This window comes from Patagioenas fasciata, chromosome 9 (genome assembly GCF_037038585.1).
Source record: "Patagioenas fasciata isolate bPatFas1 chromosome 9, bPatFas1.hap1, whole genome shotgun sequence".
Taxonomy (NCBI): domain Eukaryota; kingdom Metazoa; phylum Chordata; class Aves; order Columbiformes; family Columbidae; genus Patagioenas; species Patagioenas fasciata.
In genome coordinates this window covers 19,459,250-19,484,362 of record NC_092528.1, presented here as the reverse complement: position 1 = coordinate 19,484,362, position 25,113 = coordinate 19,459,250, and the positions used below count along the sequence as shown (strand labels likewise).

The 25,113-nt window shown below is 41.9% G+C and overlaps 1 protein-coding gene across 2 annotated transcripts; it reads left to right on the top strand.

Moving 5' to 3' along the window:
* The first annotated feature begins 10,884 nt into the window (after window positions 1-10,884).
* Window positions 10,885-21,325, top strand: TNFSF10 (TNF superfamily member 10). 2 transcript variants are annotated; one of them, XM_065844842.2, is made up of 5 exons: window positions 10,885-11,156; window positions 14,882-15,034; window positions 16,547-16,589; window positions 17,276-17,392; window positions 18,085-21,325. In XM_065844842.2, exons 1-5 carry the CDS (start codon window positions 11,031-11,033, stop codon window positions 18,528-18,530), a joined length of 885 nt encoding a protein of 294 aa, XP_065700914.1. In that variant the 5' UTR covers window positions 10,885-11,030; the 3' UTR covers window positions 18,531-21,325. The 2 variants fall into 2 exon arrangements, with proteins under 2 accessions (XP_065700914.1, XP_065700913.1); XM_065844841.2 differs by having other exon boundaries at window positions 10,887-11,156; window positions 18,082-21,325.
* The last annotated feature ends 3,788 nt before the right edge of the window (window positions 21,326-25,113 follow it).

The following is a 25,113-nucleotide window of genomic DNA, read 5'->3' as shown; positions in this document are numbered from 1 at the left end:
ACACATTGAAGAAAAGGAAATGTAGTTGTGTGCAGAGCTGAGTACACTTTGGGTGTCCACTCCCAAAATCTCCAGTGTTCTCTCTGTTCTCTTGGGCAATTCTGGTGGAGTCACCCTGATAACCCTTCTGTCTACGTTTTTAACAGCAACTCCTTGTCTTCTGCTATCCTGTAATTTAAATAAAATGTGTATATCCATCAGCAATCAGCAGAACACTGGCAAACATGGTGGGCTATATACTAGTCTCACTGCTCAAATTAACATTGCTATTTCACACTCCATTCTACTATTCCAGTTGATAACAGTGAGTTCAAAGGACCTATGTTTCCTGTTTTAAGGGCTGAGCTGCAGTGTCAAAAGATCTCTCTATTTAAAATTCACAGCCACCTCATGTAATTCACAGCTAAGCCATGAGGCTGCCTTCCCCGGCTCCACTTTCCACCTCTTTCTCTAGAACACCTTACAGGGAAGAAGTGCCAATGTTACCCCAAATAGTCCCAATCTCCTTTGCACAGCTGGGCACTGGCAGGGAGTAACATCAGTGGAGTTTAAAGCTGGTTCAGAAGCCAAGGTGGAAGGAGGCATGTGAATGACTGACCCATCACCCCAGCCCTTCCTTTCATTCTAAGGGACCTCAGGCCACAGCTTTGCATGAAGGTTTCTCATGCTGCTCTGCACCGCCTTGTCTCTTAAATATATCGGTGAAACTCTTCGTGTTACAACGCCATAGCGCAGACTTGGGAACTGAAGAAGATTTCTTTCAAACCTGGTTTAAAAGGGTCTGGGAGCTGTAAAGTGATACTGCCATTGGGATGGTCAAACCACCATCTCAGAGAAGCTGTTGGTGGTGTCTCTCAAGCTGTCTCTGACTGGCTTCTCAATTGACCCTAGATGAAACCTTTCAGAAGGAAACTATGGCATGGACATATTGTTCTAGTGCCTGAGAGGCACCTCAAAATGTAGCTGGCTGCAGAAACGGAAAGTGGGTTCAGCCAAGGCTTGCATTTACATCTTCCTTCTGGGAGAAGCACTGATGAACATGAAACTCCTAGTGACAAAGAAAACAAAAGCAAAACCACAAAAGAAAAATCTCACAGGAAGAATTTAGTATTGTGTTTCTCATAAATAGTAGTTCTTTTCCAAAATGAGTATTTCAGAACAGGTAAACATTAGGCAGATCTTTCCCACTAATCTGACAGGTGAGTTTCAGCAGCCTGAACAATACTCTACAATAACTTAACAGGAGGGACTAGAAAGCCATTCACTGAGTCTGTTGGTTTTGTTGTTGTTGTTGTTTTTTCTCAAAAGTATTTACTTAAAATAAACCAGAGCCTGGAGATGAGCCAGATTCAACCCCTACGCTGATAAAAAGATGCTGGTGTAGCTAAGGCTGATCCTGGATGGGCAGCTGAGCCGTTCGCATGGCCAGGGAAGGGTTGTCCTCACCACGGCACTGGCTCCCACCTCTCCTTGCACTGTGCTTTGTGGGCTCTTTGCTGAGCCAGTCCTCATTTCCAGCCCAGAAGATAACTACCTGGCTTTTTGCTGGGTTAATGAGCTGTACTGGCTTTGATGAGTACCAGAGCTGATCCAAGCTAAACAGCAAGACCATGGGTCCAGGAGCAAGAAGGAATGAGCAAGAAGTGGAGCTTTTTTTCTTTGAGGAGTGAACACTCCTAACACCTCACTGCATCTCTCATAAACATCATTCACCATTTGTGCTTTGTATGTCTATGTGGGTATCATATCCGATTACTACACCCCACCCTACCACTGACTCTAACTGCAGCTGGTTGAGAGCGAGCAGTTTTTTCCGTGATGCCATAATGTCGTCTGCTGGTGTTTTTCTTTCACAAAATTGCATCTGCAACACTAAGGTCCACTTTTTAAAACCAAGCCCTTGAGTCACTCTCTTTTGCATGAGACCACTATGTTTCACTGCTACCTTCTGTGCGGGGAATGGCTCTCTGCTGAGGGGTGTGCTGTTATGTAGTGATATTTCTTCTCTAGGTGATTAAGAATCTAATTGTGCCAAATATATTACTGGACTGTAGCCTTGTGGAAGCTGAGGAAACCAAGTTCAGCTGCCTTCAAAAGTCATAGAAAGGAACATATTGTTTCAAGCCAAGGCAAGCCCCTAGGTAACCGTTTTAATTAAGTCAGTCATGGAGGTAGCTTTACAATTTAACTGTGCTGAAGGACTGTTTTACTTGCTGATTCCAGTCATCAATTATTTTTCAAGTGCCTTTTTGGTGATCTTTCTTCCTAGTTATAAAGAAAATACTTTTGTATTTAATTTTTTTCACATAAACATTCTGTTGCAATAATTCCAATTTTTTCTTATCCCAGACCTCACAAATCCTTAATCAGCTTAACCAGTATATATTCACAAACCAAAATTATTCAGAAGAGGAGACTAAAGAAGCGCAATGTTTCGCCCAGTCACATAGTATTGACACGCAACATAGACTTCAAGCTGTGTTTCTCCACATCTATCTGTGTCTGTCTGTGTATCTTTAATAAGTACAAAAACACCCTCCACAGTCTTCTCCATGGCAATCTCATGTGATGATTCTGCCAGTGCAAGTTTTCAACATCCATCAATAAAAAGTTTTGAAATGGTTTTAGTATTGTGAAACATTTCACGGGCAAGTCTGGATTCCTTTAATATCTGGGTTTATATTTGAACCTCCAGGACATGCCTTTGTTCTGTTGTCAATCTTTCCTCCTCCACTGTAAAATCTGAAAAATTATTTTTTTCTTTTCCTTATGACATCTAACAACCCCTATAAACTATAGGATCTGGGCTTTAAAAAAGGTCAATTATATCAAGATTATGTCATCGTATGGACATTTTCTTTGGCAGGAAAACTGTTTTAAGTGTTTCCTTCCCATCCTTTGCTGCCCTTGTGCAGTTTGGCATCTTTTCAGCTGTGTCCCTGCTACGTTTTGGTGTCCCTGCTCTAAACAGCTCCCAGAACACCCAGCATCAACACAGACTTTTTAAAAAGTGGGTTTTACCTTCTTCTGTGACCTGTCTTTGCATGGTGGCCCCACTGACAGTTGTCCAGGTCAGCTCCAGCACGGGAAGGACACTGGTAAAACAAGCGAGAGCAGGGAGGTCTAAGGGGGTTATAAGGCTTGCCTGGCTCCCCTGCAGACATGGGGACAGTGGGAATTTTCAAAGCCTTCAGCCCCTAACCACCACAGGACCCCTGTGCGCACCCCACGTGTTACCTCTCACAGCCTCTCCCTCCTGCTGAATGACCTGGTCTTCTCTTTTACCTCATTCAGAAATCATGGTCACACTAAGGTGAGAGCAGCACCCAAGGAGCTCCTATTTTCCAGCTTTAGAAAGACCCAACAACCCTAAAAATCCACGTGGAAGCACCACCTGAAACCATATGTATTCCTGAATATTGTGTGTTCTGGTCTGAGGCGACATCTGGGGTAAAGATGATGGATGGGACTTTGGTAGGACTCAGAGCACCTCTGTGAAGGTACTTTCCTTTTGAGTGTTGACATCTTACATTTTGTTTTCAGATGGATTTTATTTGCATTACCTGAATAAACTTTCCAGCTAATAAATTACTTAACAACTCTGTGTGACCAGAGTAGTAGTTAATCTGCTGATATTGTTGTGGTGTTCAGACAAATAAGAGTAATGACTGAACAGAGCTGAATACACAAGTCAGGGATGTTTTGCTTGCTGAGATATGAAAAAGTCTCCAGGGTTTGCTGGGTGGACTACTCATGTATTAACTCACATCTCAGTACTAGCTAAAAATTAATGGGAAAAAACAAGTGCTGTGGGCTGCCCAGAACGAGGTACTGGGTTGCATGCAGCAATCACTGTCATTGTCACAGCTCTAAAGCACTGATTTTTTTAAAGAAATGCTATGTTATCGACTTTAAGATTTAAGCTATTTATTGTCAGGAATCTTTTCCAGCTTCCTTCCCAAGTAAATCAGGAAATCCTGCTTTGAAGAGGCTAAGGGAGTGTTTGTTATATCGTTTTTATTCCCAGACACTCAAGTTCTTGTTTTCCGAATTGGTGTCAGCTTAACTGAGAATCTGAGTGAGGAAAAGCAAAAAACTTAGCCCCAAGAGTAAATATACTGCAGCTCAGTGAAGTACACTGCAGTTTACTTTTAGTTAAATATTGTTACAGTTATAAATGTTCTTTCAGCTAAATATTACACAATTTTAGAGTAGGAATGATGAAACTAAAATGCATACTGACCCAGGAGACAGCTTCGCTTTCTATTCCTCCTCAAACCCTTTCTGTTTAGTGAGTTTCAGTGCCATACAAGCCCAAGAAAACAACTTGCACCTGGCAAAATTTGGCATCTTGACCAATTCAGGCTCCGCCCCTGTGGCAACCTGGACACAGAGCTGTTTTCATATTCTGTTGGCCAGTAGGTATGGGGAACTTCTGCTCCACACTATATCATGACTCTGTTTTCAGGACAGAAGGAAAATGATGCTGCTGTTCAGTGTTACTGAAAGTAGAAACTGGCCACCAAAGACCCAGAAACACAAAACTCCATTATAACGTTTGCATGATATTTATGCAAACCCTCTATAACATAAAAGCACATGTACTTTTTATCACCACTGTGATATCACTAGCATGTTCACTGAGGCCAGTGTTTCCTTTTAGCTTTGCTTCAACTAATTCATAACCCAGAAATCTGCATAAGTAATTCAAGTTCTGTCAGCCTTGCACTGACTTTACGGCCATGTGTTTCCTGCTCACCAGCCTCTGAAGTTTTCTTCTAACACTCTGGACAGCCTTGTCAAGCCCTGAATAACCTGGATAGTCCCTGAGCTCTTGTAGCCCCCCTGAATTCCCAGCTCTTAATCAGAAAAGAACCAAATTTGAGATAGTGCAGATACCACCACACTGCAGGATTTGAAAGTGTTTCCTGTGTGGAAGTCTCTACACCCCACTCCCAGAAAGTCTTCCGAGTCCCTCACTCAGGGCTAAATAGCTGGATATTCATGGCCAGATTATCTTAATATTCATTGCCAATTTTTATACTAATTGCATGGCACAACAGACCGAACAGGTGAGTCTTTCTAGCTACTGGCATGAAGTCTTTCAACAGGCCTGAAAGAAACGGTTGAAAAACCTTTGTGTCTTACAATAATAAATATCTAGCTTAGAGTACACAGCACTTCAGCAGTCATCCAGGAGCCGGATCCAGGTGCCACGGATCACAGCAGTCAACAAGACTTTCCGGCATCTGTGTCAGTGCTAATGCAAACAGACTCCAGTATATGTGATGTCCACTTCATCCAAAAACACTCCCCAGAAGAACACAGCCGCTGAGCACTCTCAAAACCTCCACAGCAGGAGGACATGGAGTGAATAAACCCAGAAAGTGTACACACAGCAGTGGGTGTCACCTTACATGACACGATGCTCTTGCCATAGATGCATATGTGTAGTGGATACAAATCATCCTATTCCCACTTTCATTAGTATATCTTCATGACAAAAACAAATCCACAAGTACTCAATATGGATTAAACATGTTGTAGACCAAGCCAAACCAAAACTGCTGGAAAACAGATTCTGCTGGATAGAGCTGAGAATTTAGCTTCATTCCATGTTTTTTCAATCACAAGAGAGAAAACAGTCCATCCAATTAATACAATACAAATATACAGTCCAATCCACTGTGCCCTTTTTCATTCCTTACAGGAACAGAAAAGGGTTTCCCTGTAAGTAAAGGTCATCCCTAGTTGTTTCTGCCCGTTTTCTCTGCACCCACAGCATTTTGTTGGCAGTTGGGAGAACACGTCTGAGCAGGAGCCCTGGCCACAATGCTGACAGCACAGCGAGGGCAAATGGCAGGTACCTTAGAGAGAAAGGAGAAATCTCATTCGCTTCTCTACTTACAACCCTATGTATCGCTTTTAATCTTTCCCAGAAGGAAAGTGTAACCCAGGCAAAGACAGACAGGTATGTGACAGATGCTCTACCACAAAGAAGCTTCCAAAAAAATTGTTTCTTTGCATACATATCTGGCTCCCTAAAGAGAAATATTTGTTTTCTATTTTCAGTGGAGGTTAAAGGCACTCACCTATCGTAAAGATAATCAAATTTCATGCCTCAAGGCTTAAGCTAATTGCTTAGCAAGGCTTTGGTATGTGCCAGAGACAATTCTTCCTCTTTCTGAAACATTGCAGAAGCAGCTACGTGTGTTATAGATGTCCTCCTAACTCCCTCTGGAGCTGGGACTGCAATGAACCTGTTTCAACATTATTACTTGGTTAATATAATGTAGAAAAAGACCTACAAGTGGCTGTAAACATCCCCTTTATGCTCTTTGCAAGGGGGACTTAGCATCACCTGGTGCTTCACACAAGCCTCGTCATGCAATAGGTTAACAGCTGCATGGCCAGATCCAGCCTTGGGAGCTGCAGCTGAAATGAGTTGCTTCTACCTTACTGATCACAAGGGAGACATAGAAAAGTATAGCCGTATAGCCCTTACAATGGATATATACATTATTCTAACTATAAAGTCCTTTAAACTATTCCAAAATGAAGTTTTTTGAAACCTTTCTTCAGCAAAAATAATTCTAAGCACAAGAGTTGAGTTTCCAGAAATGCTGCAAACAACCCCCAAATCCACGGTTAATGATCTTGTGAAGGGTACAAATGTGGAGAATACTGCTGCCACTTCTCTTGTTGCACTCAAGAACTGGAAAAGTACAAACTTTTACTCAAAAGCTAAAGAAGTACTAATTCTCTTGAAGATGAAGACTGCTCATAAAGGACACAATACTTTTGGAAGTACCCCTTTATAAATGACATAATGAAAAAGCCTAAAATATGTACAGTACATTAACTGGCAAAAGCTTAGAGTATTTTGGTAACTAAAAATGAGAGATCCAAATTAGATCTAGAGCACTAATACTACAGCATTGTTGAAAACGAGTGTGGCATGTGTATGCACATATATTCCCTGCTCTATTTATCAAATCCACTGCTTAGGGCGTTGAAAGAGACATGTCAGGTCTGAATAAGCTAATTCACAGGTGCATTTTGGACCAGCTAGACCATTGCTCTTGTTCGTGTAACACCATAGGGCAAAAGGGCATTGCACTGATAAACACATCCTCATTCTGATCCCATGACAGTATAAATCATGATTAGCTCATGAATTTGCAGTGGCTTGCAACTGACAGTAAAACATGAGGTCTGAATTTGGCACACGGACCACAAAGGAATGAACAAACCACAAGAGCCAAGATGTGATCTGTCCGGCACATGTGCGAAAAGGAGGATCACTGAGTGGGGTTAACTCTGTGCTGGTTGCTACAAACACCAGTTTTTGTGCCTGCTTCATCAGAAGGCTCTGCAGGATGAGGCTGTTCATGGTCTGTGCCCCTGAAGCAGAGTGTAGCAGTGCCCCATGCAGGCATTTGGTGGCTGCGGAGGTGCACACAGATTGTCCCTTCCCTTTGAGAATTTCCTCCTGTGCTCTTACAGCCAGATATTCAGCAGCTTCACGGTAGGAACCAACAGCTGAAGTGGCAAAACCCAAACCAACAGAAGCATTCAGGTGTCTTCTGGTGTCATAGTTAGGAGCTAGCTTGTGAAGGAAGACTTAAGTGGCCAGAGCATCCTCAGTGACAAAAAGCTCGATCTGAGCCATGCTCTCAGGAGGTGGAAAGCTGAAGCCAGAAAGCACAACCATCAGGCTGCTCCCCTCTCCAGAATGGCTAAACTCCCTCTCCGCAAATACTGCACTACAATTACATGCTTTGATACCTGTGATGAAAAACACAACCTCCTTTGCTGCTCGGCAGAGAAATCAATGCTGAGACTTGCTACGTACCAGAAAGTCAATTCTGCTTTCTCTGACTTCGAAAACGAGCCCAGCCGAGCTGTGCTGGGGCTGGCAGGAGGTGACAGCAGTAGCAACAACATCCACATCCCTGGGAGAAGCATAAACACTGTGAACCTCTGTCCTCCTCTGAAAACATCTTTATTGCCCCGGTCACTGCAATCAGTGAAGAATGAAAGCTAAGGACTTTGCCAAGACACTGTTCCCTTCATTTTTACCTATTTTCAGAGCCATTACAAATTTCTGCTAGTCACACTGCTGTGGGAGAAGCATGGTAGGTCCACTGCCAGGTGTTTTCTTTAACATGACAAGTAACACAGGTCATGAGTCCACAGGACAGGTTAAGTTTTATCTCTAATTAAATGGTTTACCAAGTAAGCTTTAATAGGATGAAGAAGCCAGGAAGAATCAGAGGTTTTGCTGGAGAGCTGCTTCGGTCTAGTGTTACACAAACGCACAGAACTTGGTTTTGTTTAAACGGATGCTAATGACTTTCCTTCTCACTGGTGTCATGATCCCACAGTTGTGCTGCAGTAAAATTTCATCAAAATACTTATTTTATGCTTTCAGAACTTCTGAAACAAATTATTTTCAGTATAAGTTTACACTTATTAGAGACAAAAGTTGACTGTAGAAAAGCAAGCATTGAAAGTAGCATAGATTCTCAAGTGTATTTGATGGTGAAAATGGTTGGAGTTTCACTCTTGTTATATCCTATGTCAGTGTGGAAACCCATAAACATTTTATCCTTGTACAACGAGATTTTAAGATCCGAATACTTCAGAAAGGTCACCTGATCCTTTTAGGAAGAGACAGAGTTGAGTGGGCTTTTTCATTGTTTTCCTCATTGTTCTTTTCAAACCAAACTTAATTAATTCTTCCTTACAACATTGACACAAACTAAACAAATATTAAATTGGAGACACAAGGACTATCCATGGAGGACTTCAAATGATAGGTCACGGGGACACGGACCATGCCTGGTAGACATCTACAAGCTGAGTACATGACTCTTGAAAAAAAAACATGAATCACTATATTTACCCACAAAAATATTTTTGTTACAAGTCATAGGCTGGGGAGAAACCCGTGAAAAGGCTGAAAAAAAAACACTGAATAAATACCAACTCCTAAACATCAACAACATGAAGAGTGCTTTGTAGTGCCCTGGGCTTCCTTTCACTTTTGTTTCTATTCTTTTTTAAAGGAAACGCTGGAAGAAGTTTTGTTTCCTTGAAATGAGATAGAATCTCCCCACACATTTGGAATGAAAATCTGTACAAACTCTCTCCAGCAGGCAGGAATCTTCCTCCAAATTAGTTTACCACCTTTTAATTGACTCTTCACATAGCTCCCTCAGATGGAGTTTCTTTCTTAGGAATTCATGAGCCCTGATAAACAAAGTAGGAGACAGATTATTTTTTTTGTAAAGTTTTTTTGTGCATGTGCTAAAAACTATAAGAAACTCCCGTTCTGAAGCTAATGCAAAGAGCTACTTTGCATTAAGTATAAGTGAACAGGAGTCTCTGCTCAGAAAGGGGTCTGGATGATGTAAAGCAGAAGACGCCCAAAATGTCACATTTATTTTGCTCAGAAGTCATAGGAGGAGATCATTAGCTCACTTTCAAGAAAATGTTAATCCTCCCCATCTGAAATATGTGTTGGAATTACACAGATCTGGACTGCTTTGGCAAACACACTGAATGCTACAAAGAGCCAGACAAATAAACTGCCTGTTGCCACGTTAAACAGAGATTTGAGGATCATTTTGCCACATTATGATGGAAGAAAAAACAATTTTCCTGTAAATGGTTGAATACAATGCAGTTACTTATTATAAAGATCTCAATAGTCAGGAGAGATGAAGAGACTTTTGTTTTAATTTTGCCCTGTAATTGTATTGAGATCTCTCATGTGCATACTGGCGCTCAGGTTATGGATGGTGGGCAGGGGCCCAAATTTCATACAGCCCTACAGCAACAGTGTGGAAGTGAACTAACTCAAGTCTCTGCACTTGGATTTGAAATCCGAATTTTCTATGACTGCGCTGTCAGCAGACCTTACCAATGCTACCTCTGCTGATTTTTAAAGCATCTGCAAATAATGATGGAGTTGCTTATAATCTGCAGTCTGTGTGAGATAACGGTATCAAAACCGCAGTGAAAGTCAATGGATGCATCCTAGATCATGCACGTGCTTTTGGAAAACTTCTATCTGGGCCCAACAAGTTTGGAGAACAGTTCGCAAGGAGTCTTAGAGGTTTGAGAGCTAACCAAACAGCCCCCAAAGTGACTTCAGATAAAGAAAGAGTGAAATGTAGAATCATAGAATGGTTTGTGTTGGAAGGGACCTTCAAAGCTCATCTGGTCCAACCCCCTGCAATGAGCAGTGACATCTTCGGCCAGATCAGGTTGCTCAGAGGCTGGTCCAGCCTGGCCTGGGATGTCTCCAGGGATAGGGCATCTACCACCACTCTGGGCAACCTGGGCCAGTGTTTCACAACCATCATTGTAAAAAGTTTCTTTCTCATGTCTAGAATGAATCTCACCTTGTTTAGTTTAAAACCGCCACCCTTTGCCCAGCTGTAACGGATCCCGCTAAGATGTCTGTTACCACAGACTTGATGTTGATGTTCTGTGACATTAAGCATGGGGGGAGAAGCAGTGGTACCTGAGGGGTTGCAATGGCAGCACTGGACTGGAGCTCACGGCACCTTTCTCCCATGCACCAACTCTACGGGAGCTACAGAAAAAGACAACCCAGCCTGGAGGCAGGAAACGCGCGCTTAACCGTAGCCGCAATGTCTTTTAAAAAGTCCGATTTCCACCACGTCGCTCAGAAATGGTGTGAAACCTGACGGCTGGGAAATGACCCCCCACCACTTCGGGGGTGCAGGCAGGAGCTGGAAAGCAGCACCCACACCACCCCCGCCCGGCTCGGCGGGACGGGACAGACGGGGCGGGGGGATGCAGCGTCCCGCCCGCCAGCGCGGGGCCGGGGCTGGCGGGGAGGCGGGGAGCGGAGCACAGTGTGCGCCGGGCGGGCTGCCGGGGGCCGCACTTCGCCGCGGGACAGCGGCGGGTGAACCCCAGGCCGGCCCGGCCCGGCCCGCTCCGCCGCCGGAGGGAACAGCGCAGCGCTGCCTGGGGACCAGCCCTGCCCGGCCATGATGCTGCCCGCGGCCGGTCTCAGCCCTGGGCAGACCTGCGGGGCCGTGCTGGTCGCCGCCGTGCTCCTGCAGTCCGTCTGCGTGGCCGTCACCTTCCTCTACTTCACCAACGAGCTCAAACAGGTTGGTGGGGGCGGGCAGCCGGGGGGCGCCGGTCTCTCCTTTTCTCTCCCTTTATTTTGGCCAAGAAAAGGATGGACGGATGGAACCCTTGCTCTGTGCAGAGAGCGACTGTCGGCGATACGGGCGGACCTGCAGGGAGTTGAACAGTGTTTGTGCAGGAGGAGAGCGGAGCCCTCTCCAGACAAAGAGCTTCACTCTCTGTGTGCCTGCTCCTTTGTCTGGGCTCGCCTTGGGCCGTGCGTGTGCACGCAACGGAATCTCTTAAGGGAAGAACAATTAAAAAGTTTTTAGCAACCCCTCCTTTTTTTTTTAAGTTATAGGTGTTTTTTGCAGAGAAGTAGCAAATGTGCTTTTCATTAGAGCGCCGAACTTGCTGTCTCATCACATTGCGGTGCCCCATCAGCACGTCAGTAGCGCCCGGGGCCCTGACTACAGCTTCAGCCTCTGTCAACTGGTTATTCGTGTAGACAACAGGGGAAAAAGGCAGACAAAACTGAGGTGCCTTTTAAATGTCTCCTCTAGGAAAATACCTAGTTTTAAGACAGTGACTAATCCCAAAGGAACTTCACCCAGATAGCAAACACCACTGACTTCCTCAGAATGATTGTAAAATACCCATTGTATAGTCTAGATGCTTTGGGCTCCTTGCAGCCACCCTTCAAGCCTGCTGCTTAACTCCTTCCTCCTCCTGCAAAAGATGATTTGCATTCCAAGAAAATCACAGTTCGTTGATAGTCCCGTGAGCCTTTATGTGTGTGGTCCTGCTTTTCTTTGATGCCCTAGTTAGTAATGAGGGTTTACCCGAGTGTCTTGCATGAAATTTACAATCCTGCTGTAAGTTGTACTAGTGTGTTGCTCTCCCTGGCACAAAGGTAAACCTAACTGCAGGTAGGTATAGTATGGTTGTACAATTTCAGAAAATATTACATAATTATAAAATATTATGTTACCTGTGCGTTTATTCCACATCAAATTTAATAGGTGGAGTCGTCTAAGATGTCAAAGTCTCTGAAGCAAATGTTAAAGGGTATACAGTATTCTACAATATAAGCCAATGCTCATACTTTGGCAATGTATCAAACAGATTTTCCTGCTAAGTTTATAGCTGTGGTTGTCCCATATTTGGTATAATGGTGGAGTCAGAGAGATGTGTTGATTTTATGAACTCGGGTTACATAATATTAACAGTGAAGAAAAATATATAAATGCGTTCTTTTCTCTTCATGCATACAGTTCAGAGTCCTTTGCTAACAAGCTTGCCAATGTAAGTAATTAGTAACCACACTTATCTTTCCCTTCCTTCTATTCAAATATGTACACCTAGGACACAACCACATCTAGTGATACTTGCCCAAAATACAACTCACTGTTTTTGAAGTGTAAGGAGCCTGTATATGGTGTGAAAAGCTGTACATCTGCCCACATTGAAATTCTGCTGGGCTACAAAGTAAGGTTGCTGGCCCTGAAGGCGATACCTTAGCACAGATTCGGGCATGTGCCATCTGGTACACAACAAACAAGGAAAATCTTATCTAGAAACAGTCTGCCACCCCACATCCACATGGTGGATTTGATATGAATCTCAGAAGATAAACTGGGTTCTTGTCTGCCCATCTTTCTTCCCTTTGTTTTTCACAATATGCAGTTTGTCTCTCTACAGCTGTAGTAATATGAGTAGGATTACAAATATGACCATTTGTTTAACAGTTTTGCCATGGGAGGAAGTGCTGAGACACAAGCACAATAAAGTTCATTATGCTTCAGGATACAGGGCTGCAAGGAAAATATCCTCAGACTTCCTTCTGTGGCAAAAACATAGTCCATGTACTACTCCTAGAATAGGAGAGAAGGTTTACAAGATAGGGTTCCTGTTGGATTTGAGTCCTCAAAGATTTCAGTGTTACAGATAAGCCTCATTTGAGTAAGTCTTACAACACACAGATGCCTTGCTTTCTCTACCTATAAAGCAGAAATAGCAATTCTTCAGTACCATATGGTGCTGAGACAAGGTTGCATTCCCTCAGGATTTCAAAATACTTCTGATTTCTGTTTGCTTCCAGATTGGAGGGCAAAGCTCAGAGGTGAGCTGTAGCAATCTGGTAAGGGAAAAAATAGTATCTCATCTGCTCACATTCATTTTTAAAACTCATCGAACTACTTTGTTATAGAAGCTCGTATAGTTAACTGTCAGAGCCCTTAGTTTTAACTGTGTTCTTACCTTAATAAGCACATAATTTTAATCACTTCAAGTGAGTTCTCAAAACAAGAAACCTGATTTAAGAATATCACTGTACTCCTCAGCAAAGACACAGAAACCTTCATAAACACTCATAGTGGTGGCCCTGTTTCACTTTGATGCCCACAAAAAGTACAGAATCATTTAAAGTAGTAGATAAAACTCCACAGAGTCTGCTGCTGTGAACTAAAGGTGGGACTTGCAGGGTAATATGGGGGAATTCTCCTAATCCTGAAGCATGAAATCTCTTCCTAAAAGCCTTTGTTTTCTAGCAGACAGGAAAAGCAAGGAGTTTGAAGGAGGAGGTGACTCAGTTTGTTGCTTTTAATACCCCAGTCTCAAGGACAGCTGAAACTGGTACTTGTAGAATCAATGTATCTGTTTAGCAAACCAAACCAACCTTCTTTAACATAAGAAGAGTGACATTTAAATGTTACAAGAAGTCCATCTGAATGCTTTGAATGTTTAGTGCTGATTGCTCTTTCTTCCAAGTTCCTGCAGTCCTTTGCTGGCATAACAAGCCTTGCCAGTTTTTACATGAGCGCTGATACAGCAGCAGCTGAGTTCCCAGCAAACCAAACAAACAAGGGCTGATCTCTGCTGGCATGGACTGGAGGCAGAGCAGGTTAAGTGCTCTTGTATTAACCAACAGCACAGGTTATGTGCTCTTGTATTAACCAACAGCGCCAGCTGGAGTTGTGTGTGTCGCCTTGCCCTTGGGAAGAGCTTTCTGCTACGGTATAGACTCTGCCAGCCAAGTTCCCTGGGAGCCAGCAGTTCTGCCACTCTCTTCAAACTCCCGTTATCAAAAGAGAATGTGCTTTCTCTGTGACTAGAGGGTATAGACATCTATACAGACATATAGATATAGGACCATGCCACAAGCGTTCAGCATTATAATTTTGTTTGGACTCAGATGTCATCTCTGGTATCTCGACTTTGTTCTGGACTAGTAAGTCAAACAGAGTTATGGAGAGACACCAAGCTGCATATGGGGAGGGTATGGTATGGATATATAACAGCAAAAGCCTGGATTATAAGTAGCATTGGCTGAACAGACAGAACAGAAAATATTTTTAGGTCTGGTATTTGATTTCAGCCTCAATAATTTGTGAAGAAAAATCCCTAGTGCAAAAGAAATATTTTAACACACAGAACTAGGGAGACTAAAGAATTCACATCGTTAGTGATTTGGGTATTGAATTTTCACAAAGCTTCTTTAGTTGAGTGCTGGATATCAAATTTATGTCCGTGGACATAATGTAAATACATTTTTTGCATATTGGGTATGCCATCTTAATTAAATAAATACATAAAATCAGCATGAATTACACATGCTGTCTCTATAGTCATAACTTGTACTATGCTAGCAAATGTTTTAAGGAAAAGTGAGCATGTTCCTAAGTGCACTGAATTTAGTGACATACCACAGCTGAACATCTGCAAGCACATCACAGGTGTGAACTCCTGGCTTTCCCTTCTGCTGCAGCTCCGGGACACGTACTCCAAGAGCAGCATCGCTTGTCTCACTGGGGAGGAAATGGGAAATTTCATCCAAAACTTGGATCTAATTGAAAGCGAAGACAAAGCGGCTGACCCCTGCTGGCAAGTAAAGTGGCACCTGGGAAAGTTAATTAAAAAGGTATTTGGGAACCAACGTGCTGAAACAGTGCTGCGTGGTGATATTACAATTTGAAGAATCCTAATAGGAGAATAAAGGGAAGCTCTTAGGTTGTTTTATTGCAAAGCAATAGCCAAGCCACAGCTTCAGCTGCGGAGTGCTTGCACTGAAGCAAAAAACCCCATGATGGTGGTTTCACTAGACTCAGGAAATAATAAGGCAAACACAATCAGTTTTTACTGAGCTAATTTCAGTGATAGATTGGCTTATCTCAGGGTGGGAGTGCTTGACTTGAGCTTGTTTTCCACCTGATCATAGAGATTATAGTGCTGGCAGAGGTGTCACTCCCTCTTTGGAAATGCAGGGAAAGTGGCATGAGAAGATGAGATGAAATGTAACATGGGGAGAGGTAAAAAGGTACCTGAGGAATGCTCTGGCCATGAGCTGTGTAATGGATTCATATTAGGGGAGGAAAGAATGAGCGAGCACACAGCATCGGGCACAGCACCTTCCCAGCTCAGCATTCAGAGAACACCGTCTACTGCATGACTTACAATACAAATAATTTTGTCCACAGAGAAGAAAATAAGCCTGGCTGCAAAATCAGAAAAGCTAAAATCTTCTGCAATGATTTTAAAAATCTCATCTCCGGCACATAAAAAAGCTCATCCATAGAAAACCACTTCCAATTGAAACTTAACTGGCAAATCCTGCAGCCCAAAACAGATGCTCTCTTTGTATTCTGAGATCTTGGTTCCTTTGGTGGAAGTTCTGCCAGTAAAGTCCCCAAACTTCTGCATAAAGAAAACATGGTTTTATTTAGTGGACATTTACACATCTAATATACCTATTAGTTCCCTGGTTGCTTAAAAAAAGATAGCCTGGGTGTCAGAAATAATAATTAATGATAATGATAATAATGTTAATAATGATAAAGGATAGATGGACAGATAGATAGATAGAAATGTGGCAGGTCAGAACGTATCAGTAAGTGACAATACAGCACCCGTGTTTGTCACCCAGGTAAATCATCTCAAACTATCAGCTTGCTGCAGCTGCACCGTGGTCGGTAACCAAACTAGTTCGTTTCAGGAATCAGCAGTCACAAGGAAGGTAAATGCACAAAGTAAAATATGCTGGCTTAAGAGCTTAGACAAATAGAGGTATAAAAATTGAAATTTAATTTCTCAGAGCTAAGATCTCACAGAACTGCATGCTGCCAAGTATTTGCAAATTGAAGCTGATGCTTGTACACTATATCTCTTCTTATTTGAGAAAAGCATGAGGGTCAGATTTTCCAACACACTAAAAGCCCAGATGGCTGAGCTCTCTTGAAAATGTTTTCCCTTGTATTTCATTACATGAAAGATCTTAATGCAGAAATATTTTATTATAACGAATAGGATTTCTTTTTATTTGCTTGTTGATCGAATCGAGAATACCCTTTGATTGTGAGTTTGAGAAAAGCGTCTTTTTCCTGCACCTATTAGTTTCTGCTGAAAAACTAATTCATTTTCTCTGTGTTTTTGGCAGATGATGTCAAGAAGCTACGAGGAAAACATATCTGCAGTCAACGGTATTATAATAATTTTGTTATCTGTGGCACCTGATGTATAGTGACTCAAGGAATTTTTTAGAAGTGCAGAAGACACTGACTAAGATCATGTACTGGCAGCAAGTCATTGAAAAATGATTACTTATTACTACAAGGCACATTTTCAGGAGCCAGAAATGTGGCCAAGTGGGTAGAACAAGGTAACTAGGGTGAATGCAGAGGACTCGGCTTTTGGACCTCAGTCCCACAGTGTTACAGGGACATTTAAACAATCTGCTCTGCTGGGAACAAGCAGCACTGAACTGCTGTAGGTGTAGATCAGTTCAGGAATAGCTCTACTGATGCTCGTACAGCTCTGAACACATAGAGCGAAAGCATTACAACCTCCAAGTGGCAATTCAGAGTGAAGATTATGAATCCTTAACCATAAAAGATACTGATCATGAATACAAGAATTTGGTGCTATGAGTTATTTTAAAGTGTCCATTGGTAATTTTGGGGTGGGAGGGATGAGAAAAAGAGGCATATAAAGACATGTCAAGGAGAACAAGAAAAATTTGAGCCATAGTGGCCAATATATAGTATTCAGTCTGAGTTAGTCAATTTAAAAAAATGACATCTATGCCTTAAAATCGGGTGGAATGAGACAGAAGTGCTTGCTAACATTCTCCCTCCTAATGTGAGGTCCTTTTCTCATCTCCCCTCAGCTGACAGAACGCTGACGCTGTCGCAAACCGATGGGCAGCAGCCACGCAGTCCCGTCAACAGGATTGCGGCACATCTGACGGGCAACAGCAACAGGAAGAATTCCCTGTCCCCACGCAGTAAGGAAAAACCTTTAAAAACAGTTAAAGATCACAGAAATTACTCTCTGGTTGCTAGCCTGGTGTTTACATACACTTTTTAATACATGCATTGAGTTAATAGTAAGAAACAAATAATGAAAGAGTCATTTTGCCCCAGACAATGTTTTTTTCAGCCAGTTCTCACAGAACAGGGAGAAGCCTGTACCCTGTGGGTACCTCCCTGACTTTTCTTCTGGAACCTTCATTAGGGGAAAAAAAAATTAATATCCTTCTTCTTAATGTTAAATTTTCCTCTTTTCTTTCCTTCAGTTTCCTTCTGTTAGTTGTGAGTCCCAGCTGCTATGGTGACAGACCCATTAGAAATGTGAGACAGAGACAGGAGAGACTTGACATTCAGGCCATATTAGTGAAAGGCTTGGTAGGGTTTCTATGGCTCTGGAGGCTATCAGACACAAATAGATATTTTAAATTTGTTACTAAGGAACAACATGATGATTTTTCTCTTATTTGGGAGCACAAAAATTAAAAATAGTTCATATGAACAGCTTACTTCTGGACCTTCACAGTGTTTTGAGAAGGGACCTAATAGCCACTGGGAAGAGCAGGTTTCATTACTTTGTTGTTAAAAAACAGGCTCCCTGACTAGCAGACACCTGGTTTCACTTAGCTGGCTTGTAATTTAACACTTTCTCTTTTCTTTTCTCCAGTAGATTCCTCACCCAGGAGAGGGAATGGCCAAAAAATAAACAACTGGGAATCGTCAAGGAAAGGCCACTCTTTCCTTTACAATGTGGAACTGAGAAATGGCGAGTTAGTGATACCCCAAACAGGCTTTTATTACATCTACTCACAAACTTATTTTCGTTTCCGTGAAAACGAGAACGAGGATTCAGATTTGTTGGCACAAATCAGGAACCCCAAACAGCTTGTCCAATATGTCTACAAACTGACTAATTACCCAGAGCCTATTTTGCTCATGAAAAGTGCAAGAACAAGCTGCTGGTCTAAAAAGGCAGAATATGGACTTTACTCCATCTACCAAGGTGGCGTGTTTCAGCTGAAAAGAGAGGACAGGATTTTTGTCTCCGTCAGTAATGGTGACATAGTTGACATGGACAAAGAAGCAAGTTTTTTTGGAGCCTTTATGATTGCTTAAAAGATTAAAACCGTGCTCCAAAGGAGCCAATTTTCCCGGTCAGGACCAGCATAAAATTCTATAAAACGGGGGATAACAAACAAACACAGTAGTGATAACAACACCACCAGGCTCCCCTTTCTCAGCTCACTCAGCGCGAGGTCTGACCGTACCAAATACTCTCCCAGCAGCTGGGAAGGAGCAGCAGCCACCGCCGATGATGACACTTTGTGCAGGCATGAGCACCGCAGCTCACTGCCCAGCCAGGCTGGGGACATGCGAGGATGTCACCTGCCAGAGATTATCCCTTTGGCCGAGAACCCCAGGCAGGTTAGACCTCACCACCACCGCTGCAGAGATGTTCCACACCAGCTCAGCCACAGCAGGTGGGATGGAGGATACTGCAGGTCCGGTTGCTTGAGGCTGGGACTGGAGATCAAATTCTATTTGTGGTCTCCACTGGTGGGACCCAGTCTTGGATATCTCAGCTCTACGGAGCCTTTGCAAGTACTGCTTTCCTGATGCCTGTGGAATTACTCTGGAAGTTTTTGTTTGAATCTGAGTTGTGCAAGAGTGAAAGGCCATCAGAAACTCAAAACTGCACATCTTCATCTCATCTAACAAAGTACTTAAGCACCTAATTAATTTTAAGCACACAAACAGTCTGACCAAATCAGAGTGTTTACATGCTTGAAATTAAATATGTGCTTAAGCATTTTTCAGGATCACGGCTTAAGTAAACACATTAGCTTGTCTTAATCAGGCTATTGTACGTCAAAACAGCTGCTGAAATGGCACAGAAGAGGTTTTGAAATCAATCAGTATTTTGATCAGCACATTACGACAGTGCCTATTTACCTAATTGCTGTGCTGCAAAGATCTCACCAGGCTTCCAGTAGCTTCAGTGATGTAGTTGCCATTACACTTGTTGACAGCAAGTACTTGATCCAGAAAAAAGGTGTTTCTCTGTAAATACTGAATTCTATTAGACATATCCACAAATTAAGCATGACATGGTTCTTCCATGTTTATTTGTGCTGGCCTGTATTTGGTACAGAATAATACACCCTGATGACTAATATATTAAGGAAAACGTAAAACTTTCCATGCTTAAACAAGAACTGCAATTTGGGTAATGCTATTTTTATTTTTAGGAATGGGTGGCAAATTTTAATAACTGTTTTTTAAACCATGGCCACTGTATATTTTAACTCTATGAGTAGAACTATTTTATAGTAAAAGAAAAAAAAAAGATTTCCAACTGTAAGCTGTGTGGGTTGGATCCACAGCATACATCAGGTAGCATTCATCAGCACATCTGCAGCATTGCCAGTGGAGTGATACCAGTTTGCACCATGAATGCATTTTGACCAGCTTCAGAGTAAACAGTATGGGAAAGTGGAAAAAAAAAAATTTGAAGGGAAGGAAGACAATTGTTGTGTACGTGTTACTTTACATCAAAAGAATGATGCCAGGAGATAATCTGCTTGTCTGTTTTTTAATACACTAAGATTGCCATACGTACCCTCATGTTCACCTCCACGTTCTGGTAATGAACAGACCCTGAATATGGGCCTAATGAGTAAACACACATCATTCATCTTACTACTCTGCCAACAAGAGGAAATGAATAGACATGAGCCCCTGCATCTGTTTCGTCATTCAGAAAAGGAGGTTCTTTGCTTCACTTAAATACCTGTGTTTGAGCAGCAAGAAAAAAAATTAAGGAGTAGCCTCCTTTGGACAGGTTGGGGCAAAGAAATGCACCGCTGTAAGCCTAAAATGATGAGTTTTAACTTTCGTCTGCTGTTCTAACATAGCATCACATATGCTGTTTTCAGTGGTAATCAAATATGTGAAATTTGTCATCATTTACTGGAACACTTGAGTTTGCCTCATTCTCAAATCATCTGTTTCAACAGAGAACAGAAAATATTTCTACAGTTTTCTTTCTGATTTCAGTATTTAATTCAGAAATTTTCTGCCTGCCAGAAAAGGCTAGAGAGAACAAAGCCATTCCCTACGTATCTGGATGTCTCCTGCATTGGAGAAATTGGCTTTGTAAGTTCTCCTTGCAAATGGACTATGCTTCTGGACTTCAGCACAGGATTGACCCATGTTATCAGGTTTGAGGTGGTTTTTAGCAATACTGAAAATTTAATCTTTTGTGTTTAGAAATGTTATTTCAGGAGCTTTGAAAGAAATTTTATCTGAACTGTGAAAAAGTGTTTCAGATTTACTGGTGGCAGTTTAGAGTCAGAAATCCTCCCTTAGGACTGAGGACCAATTTGTGTAATGTAGGAGTTGTGGCTGCTAGAAAGGACTGGAAGGAAACCGTGGGGGACTCCACAAACTTGCTGCTGATGCTAAGACAAACTGTCTGTTACACACAGATATTTTTTTCTCTGTGTTCTCTCCTCAACTCAATATATAACACCATGCCAGCTGTCGCTTGAGGAATGCTCCCTGGCATTATCTTCCTTTTTTCTCTAAATGTACATATTTTTTGGTCTCTGCATGCAGAGCATATCTCAGCAGGGATCACACCAAATAATCGTATTTCTGAATAATCCAAAGGCATGCTTGCGAGATATTATCTTGAGGAGAGACTATCTAGCAATATCTGACAGGACACGTTTGAAGATAAATGGAAAGATATAGCAACTTCTGTTTGTACATTTGCACCCTGAATCATACTTTTCATCTCACTTTACGTTGAATGGCGAATGTAGCAAATTTTTGTTTGTGGATCAAGGCTGTGGTAACGTGAATATTGTAATTTTTCTACATTTTATATAAAAAATTTTTAGTAAATATTTATTTTGTCTTGCAGTGATTATTTGTGTCATACTATGGCTTCTATGATGACAACCCAGTTGGAAATCATTTCTCTGACACGGGTTGGTATCAGTTATAATCCATTAAATGCCACAAATGGTTGCAACACAAAGGACGTAATTCAAACCAGTGAGCAATGCCATATTGTGCAATGCCATAGAATGCGCTTCCAGACCCTAGATGGTGAAGAGCATCTGGAAGCAGCACGCTGAAGAAAAACACTGAAAATGCTCTCATGACCAAAACCCTGAGCACTTCCTTTGAGGTCTTTCTCATATTCCAGGGCTTTGGCAATTACTTAAGCACTGGGAAATCTATTTAGTATGGAAATACCTAGTTCTTATCCATTACCAAACTACATTAGAAGACCATTTACACAGATGTTGTAAAGCAGCAGGAAACTGGTGATCCCCTAACGCTGAAAACAGATGCAGTCACTGCCTCAAGAGCACACGGGATAATTTGGTGCATCCACTCCACTTCCAAAATTGTCCCACCAAAAAAAAGGAAGAAACTCAAGCAGACCCTGGAAACTCAACAGGGTAGGAAGGCACCATCTAAGCTGACCCCAGCACTGAGACAGGAGATGGGCTGGTTCCATCCTGCACCTGAAGAGAGGGGCTGTAGCTGGTGCCACAAGGGAGAAGGTCCTGGGGGACAAACCCCCAGGAAAATTGCCCACACCTCAGCCACCGACGTGGGCTGCTCACCTCTTTGTGTTCCTTTTGACATCACCTTCTCTTACCAGTTCCCAATATTCTCAATGTACTGGGCTCTGGTGGATGCCCACGTCGCTGTTCCACACACTGCACATCTACGTGATTAACAAAAGGATGCTTGCCTCTCTAATGGACTCATAATCTAAATACATTTCTCCTCATGGTTGTGTTAGCCCTTATTTGGAATAGATGGACATTCCTCAAGCCTCATTAATCAGACGAGTAGATCTGTGTGTGCAGCTCTCCCCATGCACACCAAGCCCCACTGAAAACAGCACACCATGACCAGGGAGGAGCAGCCCCCTGACCACAGCCCCAGATTGCAAGGATGCCCGCAGATTTCAAAAATAAATTACTTCTTCCAGAGAGACTGCTTTTATTTCAGCAGAGGGCTCTCTCTGGTGTTTCCATGGGAAAGGACAGGCCAGCTAACTGGCTTTTATTGTACCTTTCATTACTTCATGGAAACAGACTTCTATTTTTTGCCTCTCTCTGCTTTAGTATTAATAAATGTAATTATTGTTGTTTGTATTGCAGCAGTATTCACCACTCAGGCAGGATGAGGGATGCATTTGCTGTATTCCATGCAAACAGTTAAAAAGCCTGATTCAGTTACTGATATTTTGAGACTCATAATTTTAGTTTTCGTATTACGTGTAAATATTAGGGTTTAAGAAAAGACTGAATGTGATGATCAATAAAACATAAACAAGCACAGAGACAAGATCTCATTCATCCCTCCAAAGCACATTGTGCCATTCAATAGAAGAAATGGGAGGTAGATTAGGATATTGTTGGGTCTGATCCAATTTTCACAGGTTGGGGTTTTTTTCCACATAGAGTTAGAGGGAAGTTGATAGCAATTTTCATCAAAATTATCCAACATTCAGTTCTCTATTACTTTTCTGTTTTCATTTGCATTAATGGACTGAAATTGCACACTATGTCACATTAAAAAAAATAATTCCTTTTCCTCTGATTAGCAGGGCACCAGAGTTAACTGCCTGACCACGGCACTTCTGCAGATAATCCAAACCTATGTAGATATTTCCATTCATTTCTTCTGAAAGTTTTGGAGGTCACATCGAGTTGGGATGCTGAGTCATGACAGAGATGCTGTCAAACCGCTCATGGTCAGTGAGACACTGCAGCTCATGGCAGGAACCTTTAAGTTTAAGCAGCTCCTCATCCCTATGGGCTGTTCTACCAAAGTTAATATAAATCACACTCCTTGTCTTTGATACACATAATACTTTTGCACTGAATACATCACATATGTACCACTCACAGCACTGACAAACATTAGAGAATCCAAAGTTGCTCAAACTGCCTTTCAGAAACTGGCAGTTTAAACGCAATAGAATCCAAGGCACAAATTTGTCCTCAAGACACTTCAAAATTTGTCTGAGTGTGAATTCTTCGGCTCATATTATTCTCAATTTCTATCAAGTCATGGGTATTTAGCCCATACAACTACTGGGCAAAGACAAAGTGGATTAACTGCAGATATTTGGTAGTGAATTGAGCCAAGTTATCGCTCTCCATTTAACATGAGGCAGAAGTATCAACAAGAAAGTATGATTTGGGATAATTAACTATGCAATCCCACCCTGCATGTTCTGGCACTAACATACCTCAAAGCATCATGAATATTAATAAACATAAGTAAGTCAGGTGAGCGTCTCCGTCCAAAGCCAGGAGAGCTTTGAGTCAAAACCCACAGATCTTTAGAGAGAATGCCCAATGATATATATATATACATATACATACATATATATATATATATATATAATGCAAGGTACTTCTATTACTCTCATGCTAGAAATTATCTAATTAACACTATGTACTTAGAACCCAGAGTAAACATACCTGTGACTGATGAACCACATTCTCTCTCCACTTGGTGAGTAAGTCTAACAAAGGGACATTAATGCCCAGAGTGTGACCCGGCAGCACAACAAACTGAGCACAGCTTTGCTAATTAATAAACTAGCACTGTTTTGGAGTCTGCTTGCAGACATTTACTGCCATATAAGCAACTGTAAGTCATTTGAGCACATTCTGGGTTTGATGTTATTAAGTTGAATTACCACTATTTTATCAGTGCTGCTAAACCGTAACCTTTGAAAGCACACACCAGATGCTACCTTCTGTTCTTAAAATACATTTATAAGAAAAGGCAAAACATCTTCTGCCCCTGGACATAATCAAGAAACTGAATTTGCTTTTCTGCAAATTGTTGGAGATGCATCATTTTTCAAGGGGAGATCTCTCCTCCGAAGCCTGTTTTCCACTTTATCTCTCCACAGTATAACCATAACCATTCTATTTCAAAGCCTTCAGATATTTCCATGACAACAAACAATGATATAAACAAGAATTAAAACTTTCTTGGGTGAGCATGGAAAGAATGGAACATAGGAGAGAGATTTCAAAACTCCATAAACAGAAACTCTCTTCTACCTTATCTCCCGTACTCAACACAGCTTTAAAGCTACTGAAGAGAAGCATGAATATTTTAGGAGCTCCATGAAAGGTAAATGTCCATTATAATGTGGGATTTTTAAAAAATGTTTTAAAATATCTGTTTTGTTCATAGCCCCAGTTAGTGGATAAAACTGTGAATAAAAAAAGACTTAATTTCTGCCTCTTTTTCTCCATTTGTCTCATTCCAACAACATCTATGACTTCAACCTTTTCTGCAGTTAAGGCAACATATGCAAAGCAGAAGCAGGAACGAATTATCATGCAAGTTTGTGGGATGTCAATTCTTTATATCCCATCAAAACCTGGCTTGCAATTGCCAAAGAAATTAGAAAGAACCAGAAAAATGGAGCTGCTTTTCCCCTCTCTCAGCTGAGTTGTTTTCTGGCCCTGACCTGATGAAGAAAAAGCAGCCAGAGAAGCCCTTGACTCATGATGCCCTTCGAACAAGAAGAGGATCAGTATTCCTGGATTCAAAGCACAACTGCCATTTCTGATCCAAGTGGCTCATGATATCAGACTCTCAATTAATTCAGTGTTAATTTGTTGCATTACAAGCTCAG

What these genes read in the sequence shown, in the direction of transcription:
- TNFSF10 (XM_065844841.2), top strand. Translation starts at nt 11,031, where the DNA reads ATGATGCTGCCCGCGGCCGGTCTCAGCCCTGGGCAGACCTGCGGGGCC. An exon ending in TCACCAACGAGCTCAAACAG is followed by an intron (nt 11,157 to 14,881) that starts GTTGGTGGGGGC and finishes CTTCTGCTGCAG; the next exon opens with CTCCGGGACACGTACTCCAA. An exon ending in AAACATATCTGCAGTCAACG is followed by an intron (nt 16,590 to 17,275) that starts GTATTATAATAA and finishes ATCTCCCCTCAG; the next exon opens with CTGACAGAACGCTGACGCTG.